This window comes from Phacochoerus africanus, chromosome 1 (assembly GCF_016906955.1).
Source record: "Phacochoerus africanus isolate WHEZ1 chromosome 1, ROS_Pafr_v1, whole genome shotgun sequence".
NCBI lineage: Eukaryota > Metazoa > Chordata > Mammalia > Artiodactyla > Suidae > Phacochoerus > Phacochoerus africanus.
The window spans coordinates 61,812,937-61,825,630 of NC_062544.1; the positions used below are offsets into that span (position 1 = coordinate 61,812,937).

A 12,694-nucleotide genomic window follows, 5' to 3' on the forward strand; every position below is an offset into this window, starting at 1 on the left:
AATTCATCCAGGCAGTATTTTTTTATTGTGGATATACAACTTTGGGTTTTCTTTCACCTCCTTTGGTAGCAATGAATCACTTGATTCTTTGACTGCTCATCCCATTTCCCTGGTGGGTGGGGAGGAAAAGGAGACAAAGAGAAAAAGCAGTCGGATTTGGTGTCACCCAGGACTTTCAGTTACTGGGGTTAACTGTTTTCTCAACTGTGTTCTTCATTCTCTAAAATGTAATATTAGTCCTAGCATTAAGCTAGTCGGTGACATTTTTTACCATGAGTCTCCGACCCACAGTGATTCGTCTGGAGAGAGCTTAAAGGATTTATGCTCCTGGTCACGTCCCTTCCCTTTAGTAAAATGACTAAAATCTCTCCTTTTGATCCCGGTTGTCCTTTTACAGAATACCACATGTTGTCAGCAGCAGATTGTTCCATAGGAACAATTCCTCCAAACGATATGAAAAGTGAGCCTAAGAAGGGATTACAAATTGGCATTTGAGAGGGCAGAAGACAGGGGAGGGAGAGCTGGTCTCACCTTTGTTGAGGGTTACTTCCATGACAATTCTGTCCTTGGGCCCGGGGGCCTTTCGCCCCAGGGACGAGGAGCTCCCCTCGTCGGCCCCCGCCACAGAGGTCCCCGTGCTGGCGTTGAAGTTGGGGGAGCTGGATCTGCTCATGTGTGTGGGTGTCGAGCAGGGGGTGAGGCTTGGGCTCAGTAATTTGGTGCGTACCGTTAAGACAAATAAGCCACTCCGGATTTGCTGGGAAAACAAGAAAGGAGGGCTGAAACATTCAGACACATCTAGCAAAGGGTGAAAAAAAAAGCCGCCGAACCCAAACCAGAAGGAAAGAAAGAAAAACCAAGAAGATAAGGAGATCAAGAAGAATGTCATTACCTTAAAGGTGTGGATGGCTTCTTGAAATGTCAAGCCCTTGATGGGTATTCCATTTACATCTAGGATTTCATCCCCTAGGGACCAAATCGGGAGAATTACATTATCATTAAGCTTTAGTTTACTGGAATCTAACTGCTTGGTCAGTACTAGGAGATACCAGACGGTCCCAGATTTACAACTCTATAAGATGAACTGTTCCAATCCATTTTCCTTAGCTTAGCTCTTAGGAGTGTCACAAAATGGGACAATAAATGACAATGCGTATTCTTTTGCAGTAATTCTATATTTCCATTTTTAATTAAAACAACAGTGGGAGGAGTTCCCGTCATGGTGTAGTGGAAACAAATCCGACTAGGAACCATGAGGTTATGGGTTAGATCCCTGGTCTTGCTCAGGGGGTTAACGATCTGGCGTTGTCGTGAGCCGTGGTGTAGGTCACAGACACAGCTTGGATCCCGAGTTGCTATGGCTGTGGTGTAGGCCATCAGCTGTAGCTCTGATGTGACCCCTAGCCTGGGAACCTCAGAAGGTGTGGTCCTAAAAAAACAAACAAAAACAAAAAATAAACAAACAAAAAACAACAGTGAGAAGTATCAAGATCTTATTCTCTAGTTACTGCCAAGTCTGATAATATATGCCCTACATTTAGAGATCAAACTATATAAACTGAATCTCTAGTCTTCTCTTTCTTTTCTTTTCTGTTTTTTTGTTTTGTTTTGTTTTGTTTTGGTCTTCTTAGGGCCGCACCCGCAGCATATAGAGATTCTCAGGGTAGGGGTCAAATCGGAGCCTTAGCTGTGGGCCTACATACAGTCATATTAACGCCAGATCTGAGCCACGTCTACGACCTACACCATAGCTCACAACAACACCGGATTCTTAACCCATTGAGCGAGGCCAGGGATCAAACTTGTGTCCTCATGGATGCTAGTCAGATTCATTTCCGCTGAGCCACAATAGGAACTCCCCTGGTCTTTTCTTACAGTCTTTGTTTTACAACTTAAACCCCAGTGGCAATGAAGCATGAACATACATGTGAGAAGCTATTCCTATATTTATGGAAGGACAGGATGGTGTGTGAAAAACAGTTTAAATGACAGAGACACCAACCTGGTGAGGGATTATTTAAGAATGGCAGCCCCACCTCTGCAAATAGTCTAGATGCCTGTCTTATTGATAGCATTTAAGGTCCTCAGTCATTAAGCTGGCAAGTTACTCCACACTTCTATATAAGATCACTGTAGACTCCTTCAAATTGTTTTTCTCTCCCGCTCTCTCTCAAAATATCCTGCACGCATCTTCAACCCCAAGCAGGCCCACCCAGGTCATTTTTTGAGCTGTTGATAGTGTCTGCTGGGAACATAAAAGAACTTGGACATCCTGTTGACTTATCAGAGCTTGTTTCTGACTTGATACTCTTGTGACATGATCTGTTTTTGGAAATACAGTTCATCAAAAATACTACAAAGATGCCCCAGAAAGAAGAGATGAACCTTGCACAGCAGTAGGGTACAGAAGAGGAACTCCCTTTACCTATAATAAAGTACAAAGCAGACTAACAACACACATTTGTACCTGTCATGGACAGATAATGACAGGAGCACACTGGCTATTATTCCATTAAAGGGATCCCTGTATACAAGTTTTAAAAGGCAGCAATACCTCACCCATTTGTTATGTGCCTTTTCTTTTTTTTTCTTTTTAGGGCTGCACCGGAGGCATATGGAAATTCCCAGGCTAGGGGTCGAATCTGAGCTACAGCTTCTGTCCCACGCCATAGCCGCAGCAGCACCAGATACGAGCTGCGTCTGCAACCTACACCACAGCTCACAGCAACCTGGATCCTTAACCCACTGAGTGGGGCCAGGGATCGAACCCACAACCTCATGGTTCCTAGTCGGATTCGTTTCTGCCGCGCCACAATGGGAACTCCTATGTGCCTTTTCTTTAATGCAATTCCAGAAGTTCTAAAATAAGTGAAAAAAATCTGTTTCAAAATCACCTGGTATAACCAGTTACTCAACTAGGTGAGGTTTTTGGTTTGTTTCCACCTGGGAAAAAGGGTGGAAACATTAACATGATTGCTCACACTCTTAAAAATCTTTACAAGATCACTTAAAAGACAGATCATTCAACAGGTGAAAATCCATTATGATGACATATTTATTGTAAGTGAATACATATGAAAATATAGTATTTAGAAGAAGCGGGTGCTATGAACCTCTTTTTAACTATTGATTTTTTTTCTCCATTTTGTTCCACTCTACCAACACTGCAGGATGAATTTCAATCAAAAGAACACATGGTACATCCATTGTAAAAATGCTCTGCTAGAACTTTATGTTCTTGTGAAACTAGCACAACTAACACCACCTGGGAGTTAACCCTTCTTTTGAGAGAGAAATAAATATTCTGCCATCAAAATATTAAGTCTGATTGTGACTTATTGTTAGCACGCAGGCGTCTACGGTCACTCTGCCTACAAAAAAGATGACTCCAATTCACTCTGAACAGTGAAAAAAAAATAAGCTGGTAAAACACCACGGCACCTATATTTGGACCAACTGAACGGAACAGTCACAGCACTTTTGGAGGTAACTGGAAACTGTATGATTTAGTCATCCCATGCAGGAAGCATATTACTAAGGAGAAAAGGAGTTCCCATTGTGGAACTCAGTGGTTAACAAATTCGCTCAGTGGTTAACGAATCCGACTAGGAACCATGAGGTTGTGGGTTTGATCCCTGGCCTTGCTCAGTGGGCTAAGGATCTGGCGTTGCCATGAGCTGTGGTGTAGGTTGTAGCTGTGATGTAGGTTGCAGATCCTCAGTGGGCTAAGGATCCCGAGTTGCTGTGGCTCTGGCATAGGCTGGCGGCTGCAGCTCCGATTCGACCTCTAGCCTGGGAACCTCCATATGCCGCCCTAGAAAAGGCAAAAAGACAAAAAAAAAGGAGAAAAAAAAATCAGGATTCATGAGCAGGTTCTGGAGGTCCAAGGTACAGCATGGGGCCTCCAGTTGACAATACTGTGTTCGATGCTTGAAAATTGTTAAGAGAGGGGGCGCTGAATGTTCTCAGCACATGTGCACACAAAGGGCCGTTCTGTGAGGTGATGGAGACGTTCATTAACCTGGTTTGGCAATCATTTTGCAAGACAGAAGTGTTACCAGTCATCATGCTGTACACCTTCAACTGACACGATTATTCATTATATCTCAATAAAGCTGGGAGCAAAAAAGCGCTTGTCTAGCAGGTTTACATGGGGCAAAGTGGTAGATGCTACGGAGGATGTAAAAGATGTTTATGTCTTCCAGCCCCGAGGCAAGACTGGATGGCAAACATCAGGAATTTTCAAGGTGGGGAACATGATCAAGGTCCAAGGGGACGAGATACACATAAAAACCCAAATAAACCTATTAAGCCACTTCTCCTAGAACGTCTCATTTAATCCTCATAACAACTTTTTTTTTTTTTGTCTTTCGTCTTTTTAGGGCTGCACCTGAGGCATATGGAGGTTCCCAGGCTGGGGGTCTAATTGGAGCTGTTGCTGCCGGCTTACACCGTAGCCACAGCCACGCCAGATCCAAGCCATGTCTGTGACCTACACCACAGCTCACGGCAACGCCAGATCCTTAACCCACTGAGCGAGGCCAGGGATAGAACCTACAACCTCATGGCTCCTAGTCAGATTTGTTTTCTGCTGCACCACAATGGGAACTCTTAACAAGTTTTCAATGTAGGTATTAATATCCCGAGTTCACAACTGAGGAATGTGAAGCTCAGGTTACATCAGCTGTCCAAGGTCATGATGTAGTGAGTGCTGGATTCAGCCCAGGTCTACTCGACTACCAAGCCCACAGCCTTAGCTTCACGTCATACAAGGGGGAAGATTCTCCTGGAATCACAGCTCAGTACCACCCAGGACCACCAAGAGGCTTTCTCCTACCTTCTTTGAGTCTTCCATCCTCTGCAGCTGATCCATTTGGGAAAATGGTCTTGACAAAAATCCCCATCTGTCCTCGAATGCAGTCTCGACCTCCAGCAATGCTAAAGCCAAGGCCCTACATGCAAAGCAGATGGGGGTCCAGACTGTCAATACAGTATTTCACTGAGGGCACCCTTCCCACTGCAGTATTTAACTGGGGTCTCCTTCCCTACCAGGATCAGAATTAAGCGAACCAACTATAAATTCAAGGTTGTGTTCCCTTCACCATTTCCCTTCTCAGATGCATTTGCACTGCACTAGCTATGCATTACATTAAAAGATGAAACATATGAACCGGCCGAAATCTGACAGTCTTTGGTCTTCAAAGATATCAATTGCACATGGATCAACTAATAGCTCATGAAAGCCATTTTATGCCCTGCAGGTGCCGTATTTGTTTTATTCTTTTATTTTAGTCTTGCCATTTTGTATAATATCAAAATTTGGATATCAAATTATTTGGACATCAAATTATTTGTAGTATTCCTCTTATGATAATGGCAATGCCATGAAGTTCCTTCAAAAGGATAACTGGGAGTATCCTCTGCAGCTGCAGGGTCTGACTTTCTTTCAAGCATGGCAATTTACCCCACCCTCAATTGTGCCTCAGCTGCCAGGTGGTGACTCCTAACATCCTAAGGACAAAAAGGGGATGATGATGCCACTTGCAGGCCCAAGGAAAGGAGGCCAGGGAATCCACTCAAACCCACTCAAAGGCCACTGAATCTATTTTGTTTTCTACCTTTTATTTTTTATATCATGTAAAACAACAACACTAAAAAGTAACTATTTAAAACCCATATGTTGGAGTTCCTGTCATGGCTCAGTGGTTAACGAATCCGACTAGGAACCATGAGGTTGCAGGTTTGATTCCTGGCCTTGCTTAGTGGGTTAAGGATCCAGTGTTGCCGTGAGCTGTGGTGTAGGTCACAGATGCAGCTCGGATCCTGTGTTGCTGTGGCTCTGGCATAGGCCGGCAGCTACAGCTCCAATTGTACCCGTAGCCTGGGAACCTCCATATGCTGTGGGTGAGGCCCTAGTAAAAGACAAAAAAACAAAAAACAAAACCTGTACGTTAACATTTACCTGGGGAGCAAAACAGTGTCAAAAAAAACCTCACCTTGCCTTTTTCTTTGTACAGCCCAATGATAGAGATGACTGACGGCCGGATGAGTCTCCAAGGAGATTCCACCTGAGTAGTGCTTAGTGACCGGGTGGACTTCTTCACAATGTGGTATTCCTAAAAGTTAGCAACGACGTCAGACACAGCTTCCTTTATCCTGCCGTGGTCTCTCGCATAACATATACTCAGATTTGGAAGATCTCAGTTGTCTTTTGTGTAAGATGGCAAGTGCCCTCTGGTCCACAGCTGGTCCAGCGGCTTAATTAAAGTTGGTTATGAGGAACAGTGGAGGAATAGCTTGTACTGCAACTGACTGCCAAGCCTTCCTCCCCACACATAGAGGGCTGCTTGGCCACCATCTGGGATGTTCTTTCCTCTGCCCTCGTCTAAGAATAGATCTTATTTCTCGCTTTCTTGAGTGGAGTTAGGAACCTGAAACTGAGAAGCCTCAGAGACAGACAACAACCATCCTCTGGGTCAGATTCTCCCTTGGAAGTCACCCCTGCCCCCATACCAAGTTCTCAACCACGGCTAGAAAGTATCTCACCTTTTTTTTGTGTGTGTGTGTGTGTCTTTTTGTCTTTTTAGGGCCACACCATGGCGTATGGAGGTTCCCAGGCTAGGGATCTAATCGGAGCAACAGCTGCCAGCCTACACCACAGCCCCAGTAATGCCAGATTTGAGCCGAGGCTGCGACCTACACCACAGCTCACAGCAACGCCAGTTCCTTAACCCACTGAGCAAGGCCAGGGATCGAACCCACAACCTCATGGTTCCTAGTCAGATTTGTTTCCGCTGTGCCACGACGGGAACTCCCCTATCTCACCATCTTAAGCTTAATTCATTCACTCAAAACTCAGCAAGCCCTTGCTTCTTTAAAACCCAAACTGCAAGCCCAGACAACTGCTATTCCACATTAAAAAACAAAAACAAAAAACACCCCACTGAGAAACTGCAGCAGCTTCACTTCTAATCCCTCATATTTGGAAAATAAAATACTTTCCCACAAGCCACACTTTCCCGACCTGGCACACAGTGCTTCCAAATCCTGATCTCTTTATTCTGTCCATCACCCACCACATACATGTGTATAAGCAGGGTGAACTATTTATAACATAAACAAGAGACTGAATGAATCTATTGCTAAGGCACTGCTACAATCTAGCTCCTTGTTATTCTTCATAGAATAATAAATTTCGTAAATGACACAGATATTCTAGTCTAACCCCCCCCAATCATTCCATGTTTAATATGAGAAAAAGAGACATACTTACCCTTAATTAGTATATTCTACATTCAAAGGTAGAAATGAGATGCCTGCTAATGATATTTTTGTATTCTTGGCAGCTTAGAACAATTACATCTTGCAGTTTTACAAAATATCTGCCAGCTAAGTTGGCCTCTCAGACTCTCATTCATTTAAAAAAATGATGTTGGCTTGGCAAGGTTACTAGCCTTTTACCGAAACCATTATGGAAATGGCCAGACCTAACCCAGAGGTTTTCAACCCTTGAAAACAGAGGTTCATGTGCAAACTCATAAGGGAATGCTTTCTCTGAACACTGATCTCCAGACTCATCCCATAGCCCCTTGGGGAACCAGAGGCCAGCATGCTTCACCATCCTCTTTATGAGTGTCAGGGGTCCCACTGCACTTTGAGACCTCTGTTGTCCGATACGGCAGCCGTATCTATATTTAAATTAAAATGATTGAAAATGAAAAATGCACTCCTCAGTCCTACCAGCCACTTTTCATGGGCTTAATAGACACATGTGGCTACCACACCGGGCAGGACAGGCATCAGGCATTTCCATCACTGCAAAGAGCTTTATTGGATAGCTCCATTCTGGACAATACTTTTGAGAGGAGGGAGAGAGAACAGGAAAATGAAAGGTGAATCATCCTGGATCCTGGGAGAAAAAAATGGGAAGAGAAAGAACTTGAAGAGGAAAAAAAAGTCTCTTCTTTAAAATCTTCACTAGCCTATGTCTCCTGGCTCCTAGAAGTCTGGTTAGAAACAGCTATTTCTGGAGTTCCCATCATGGAGCAGTGGAAACGAATCCGACTAGGAACAAGGAGGTTGTGAGTTTGATCCCTGGCCTTGCTCATTGGGTTAAGGATCTGGTGTTGCCATGAGCTGTGGGGTAGATCGCAGACGCAGCTTGGATCTGGTGTGGCTGTGGCTGTGGTGTAGGCTGGCAGCTACAGCTCCGATTAGACCCCTAGCCTGGGAACATCCATGTGCCAAGGGTGCAGCCCTAAAAAGCAACAAAAGAAAAAAAAAGAAAAAAAAAAGCTACTTCTGGGCTCTCTATATGGTCAGACTTCCTCAGTGGGTGGGGTAGGAACTCGTCGCCTCAATGCCGGACATCCTTGGCCGTGAGGGCAGGAAACCTACACTCATCTTCGCACCACCAACAACAGTCTGACAACCCAGCTCCCCTACAACCTCCTGATCTGTCCCTGACTCTGCTGATCCAGCTGGATCATTCTGAGCAGCCTACAGACTTGTTTCTAACAGTCCCTGGTGGTCTAGCGGTGAGGATTCGGCACTTCCAGACTTGTCTCCACACATGGGTCTGGAGAACTTTTAACCAGGTTCCATGCAAGTTTTTTTTCTTTCAAGGGCTACCCCTGCAGCCTATGGACATTCCTGGGCTCAGGATCAAATCAGAGCTGCAGCTGCGGCCTACACCACAGCAATGCTGGATCTGAGCTGCATCTGTGACCTACGCCACGGCTTGCAGCAACAATGGATTTTTAACCCATTAAGTGAGGCCAAGGATTGAACTCACATCCTCATGAACACTATGTCGGGTCCTTAACCTGCTGAGCCACAACAGAAATTCCACAAGTTTTTCACTTTGATTTTTTGCTTTTTTCTCCCTGCCCCAGGGGGTGGACTCAACACAGACAGCCTGACTAGCACCTGCTTCTGAAACATGGGCACTTTTTAATTTTTCTTTTTTTTTTTTTGTCTTTTTAGGGCCACACCCATGGCAAATGGAGATTCCCAGACTAGGGGTTGAATTGGAGCTACAGCTGAAGGCCTACACCATAGCCACAGCAACGTGGGATCCAAGCCGTGTCTACAATCTACACCACAGCTCACAGCAACGCCAGATCCTTAACCCACTGAGCGGGGCCAGGGATCAAACCCACACCATCATGGATACTAGTTGGATTCATTAACCAGTGAGCCACGATGGAAACTCCAGGGCACATTTTAATTTTGTTGGTCAGGCAAAACTTCTTTTCCAGTGGTTCTGGCATATCACTGAGCAAAATACTCAACCTCTTGGGCAATCAGCTGTCCATGGGATACCTGCAAAAGAGCAATATACCAAAGGGAAGGGCCGACCAGATGCCCTGAGCCAGGCCTTTTAGAACTCCAGTACCCAAGTCTCCAGGCACTCACAGGGGTCACTATGGCCAGCTCTGCCTCCTCCTCTGCTTCACTCTAGGCCTGGAGACAAGATGCCAGGGACCCCTCTTGAGCCTTCTGGCGGACGGTGCCAGGACGGAGCACTCCATAAGTTCCCCAGAGACTGCCTCCAACTTGGTTACAAGATGTCTACCTGGTTTCAACTGGGTTGTGGCTGATGTGTTTCGGGGGGAGCCTCGTGCAGAAAGATGGAGCCCTGAGCTCTGGTGGGGATGGGCCCTGGAATAGTAATACCACCACCTACCTCCCCTTGCTCTGCAGCCTCTTCTGACCTGGACTGTCTGAGTCATTACTGTGGTGACAGAGAGGATCCCAGGCCCAGCACAAGCACACACACACTCCATCCCTCCCTCCCACGGCCCCACACCCACCCAGCCACCCAGCCACCAGGCTATGCTGACAACGACACACCCACCAAACAAGAGATGGTGGTTCACCACAGACCGTGAGGCGCCATTGTCTCCTGGCAGCTGGAAGTGCCTCTCATTGCCAAAACACACAGTAGGAAGAGGATCAAGATTTTGAGATCCAGCAAGGGATTTTTTTCTTCTCTTCTCTGTTCAAATATTAAGCTGCCTTCCTTTTAGCCTCCCTGGATAAACCTCATTGATGCTATGCTACCTCTGGCTGCAAAGGTTAGGGCTAGGGTTAGACAGACAGCTCTTCAGAACACAGAAGCTCCTTTGGTCTCTGAGAGAATCAAAGAAAACCTGGAGACCCAGGGCTAGAAACAGGCTCTTCTGTCCCCAACCCAGTAACTATGACTAGATAAGAAAGCAATAGGGGGAGTTCCTGTCGTGGTTAACAAATCCGACTAGGAACCATAAGGTTGCAGGTTGAATCCCTGGCCTCACTCAGTGGGTTAAGGATCCAGTGTTGCCGTGAGCTGTGGTGTGGGTCGCAGACGTGGCTTGGATCTAGTGTTGCTGTGGCTGTGGTGTAGACCGGCAGCTGTAGCTCTGACTCCACTCCTAGTCTGGGAACTTCCATATGCTGCGAGTGTGGCCCTAAAAAGCAAAAAACGAAAACAAATAAAAGCAAGAGGTTTCATGGTACTGAGCTACCTGTGCTGAGCCTGTAGAGTCCAGGAGCTGTGGGAGAGAGTGCTTTCGGCCATCTCGGGAGACCTCCAATATCCGGGCGCGGGGATCCCCATTTCGCACCATCAGCTCGTTATACTCTTCAACAGACTCTAGACGGTGTACGCCGCCTGGAAAACAGGGGGGAACGTGACTTGGGACAGAATGAAAATAATCTTAAGCACACGCATAGCTATAAACTGGGTGCATTTACACCCACATTCATGGTTTCTCAGAAGGCCTGGTGTCCAATACTTTCCATGGCACTATATGTACACCTGATGCATGAAACAGTCATCACTATACATGAAGAAAGCATCTGCTCCAACCATGGAACTCTACCCACCAGCAAAGGATAGTCCTCCACCCCTAAAGCCCTCTCCTGGTAGCATTCTCACTATTGTTTATTGCCTTACCAACCACAGCTGCGTCTTACTTGGATGACCCATATATATCCATGGCCCTGCATCCACGCTGGCCACTTCAACAACCAGCACATTCTTCATTGTCTGGCGCGATGGCCTGAGCACACGCCTAGCTTGTACTTGATGGTAGAACATAGCGAGCTGGGTGCTTGGAAAGTATCCGGGATCCCCATTTCGCACCATCAGCTCGTTATACTCTTCAACAGACTCTAGACGGTGTACGCCGCCTGGAAAACAGGGGGGAACGTGACTTGGGACAGAATGAAAATAATCTTAAGCACACGCATAGCTATAAACTGGGTGCATTTACACCCACATTCATGGTTTCTCAGAAGGCCTGGTGTCCAATACTTTCCAAGCACCCAGCTCGCTATGTTCTACCATCAAGTACAAGCTAGGCGTGTGCTCAGGCCATCGCGCCAGACAATGAAGAATGTGCTGGTTGTTGAAGTGGCCAGCGTGGATGCAGGGCCATGGATATATATGGGTCATCCAAGTAAGACGCAGCTGTGGTTGGTAAGGCAATAAACAATAGTGAGAATGCTACCAGGAGAGGGCTTTAGGGGTGGAGGACTATCCTTTGCTGGTGGGTAGAGTTCCATGGTTGGAGCAGATGCTTTCTTCATGTATAGTGATGACTGTTTCATGCATCAGGTGTACATATAGTGCCATGAACTTTCACCAAATGAACGTGCCGATAACCAACATCCAAACTGAGACGTAGAATATTACCGGATCCTCAAGCCCCCTTTTACACCGCCAACCACCCCTCACCAAAGGGTAACCATTATCCTGACTTCTAACACCATAGCATACTTTTACTTATTTTCACTTTATATAAAAGAATGCATACAGTATGTTCATTTTTTAATCTGGCTCCCTGTTCTTTGCATTTGTTTGTGAGATTCCACCATGTTGTTACATGCCAATGCTTTGCTCATCCCATTTCTGCATACTATCTCATTGTAGAAACATATCAGGATGTATTTACCCATTCTATTGCTGAAGGACATCTGATTTGCTTCCAGTTTTAGATCTGGAATAAGGGTGAGCAAACTTTTTCTGCAAACGTCAGATAGTGACTGTTTTAGGTTTTATGAGCTACAAATGGTCTCAGTTGTGCATTCTTCAAGAATTTTTTTTTTTTTTTTTTTTTTGCAATGCACCAAAAATGTAGAAAGCATTTCTGTCTGCAGGCCATACAAATACCTCTGTGGGTGGTAGTTTGCTGATCCGTGATCTAGAACATACTGTTACTGTACATGCCGTACACGCTGTAGCTGCTGGATGCACGTAGGAGGGAGTGGCAGTTACAGGAATACATCCCCCTTCACCACGTGGGATCACCAGGTGCAGGAGAACTCCTCTGTCTATATCCTTGTCACCCTTACCAGTGTTGATATTTTTAACTTTAGTCATTTGGGTGGATATATAGTTGTACTTCACTGTGGGTTTTGTTTTTTGTTTTTTTGTTTTTTTCCTTTTAGGGCTGTACCTGCAGCGTATGGAAGTCCCCAGGCAAGGGGTTGAATCAGAGCTGCCAGCTTACGCCACAGCCAACAGCAAAGTGAGATCTGAGCCACATCTTCAACCTACGCCATGGCTCACAGCAATGCTGGATCCTGAACCCACTGAGCAAGGCCAGGGTCGAATGTGCATCCTCATGGATACTAGTCGGGTTTGTAACACCCTGGGCCACAGTGGGAACTCCCCTCACTGTGGTTTTTAATTTACATTTCACTGTTG

The 12,694-nt window shown here is 45.8% G+C and overlaps 1 protein-coding gene across 7 annotated transcripts in view; it reads right to left on the bottom strand.

Moving 5' to 3' along the window:
• PDZD2 (PDZ domain containing 2) overlaps positions 1–12,694 on the bottom strand; it is a 417,701-nt gene that overhangs the window by 45,460 nt on the left and 359,547 nt on the right. For all 7 annotated transcript variants that reach the window (XM_047767572.1, XM_047767605.1, XM_047767596.1 and 4 more), the window contains 5 exons: positions 10,509–10,654; positions 5,997–6,116; positions 4,838–4,952; positions 893–966; positions 532–757 (listed from right to left, as the gene is read on the bottom strand). In XM_047767572.1, coding sequence (XP_047623528.1) covers positions 532–757; positions 893–966; positions 4,838–4,952; positions 5,997–6,116; positions 10,509–10,654 — 681 coding nt within the window. The remainder of the gene's footprint in view (positions 1–531; positions 758–892; positions 967–4,837; positions 4,953–5,996; positions 6,117–10,508; positions 10,655–12,694) is intronic.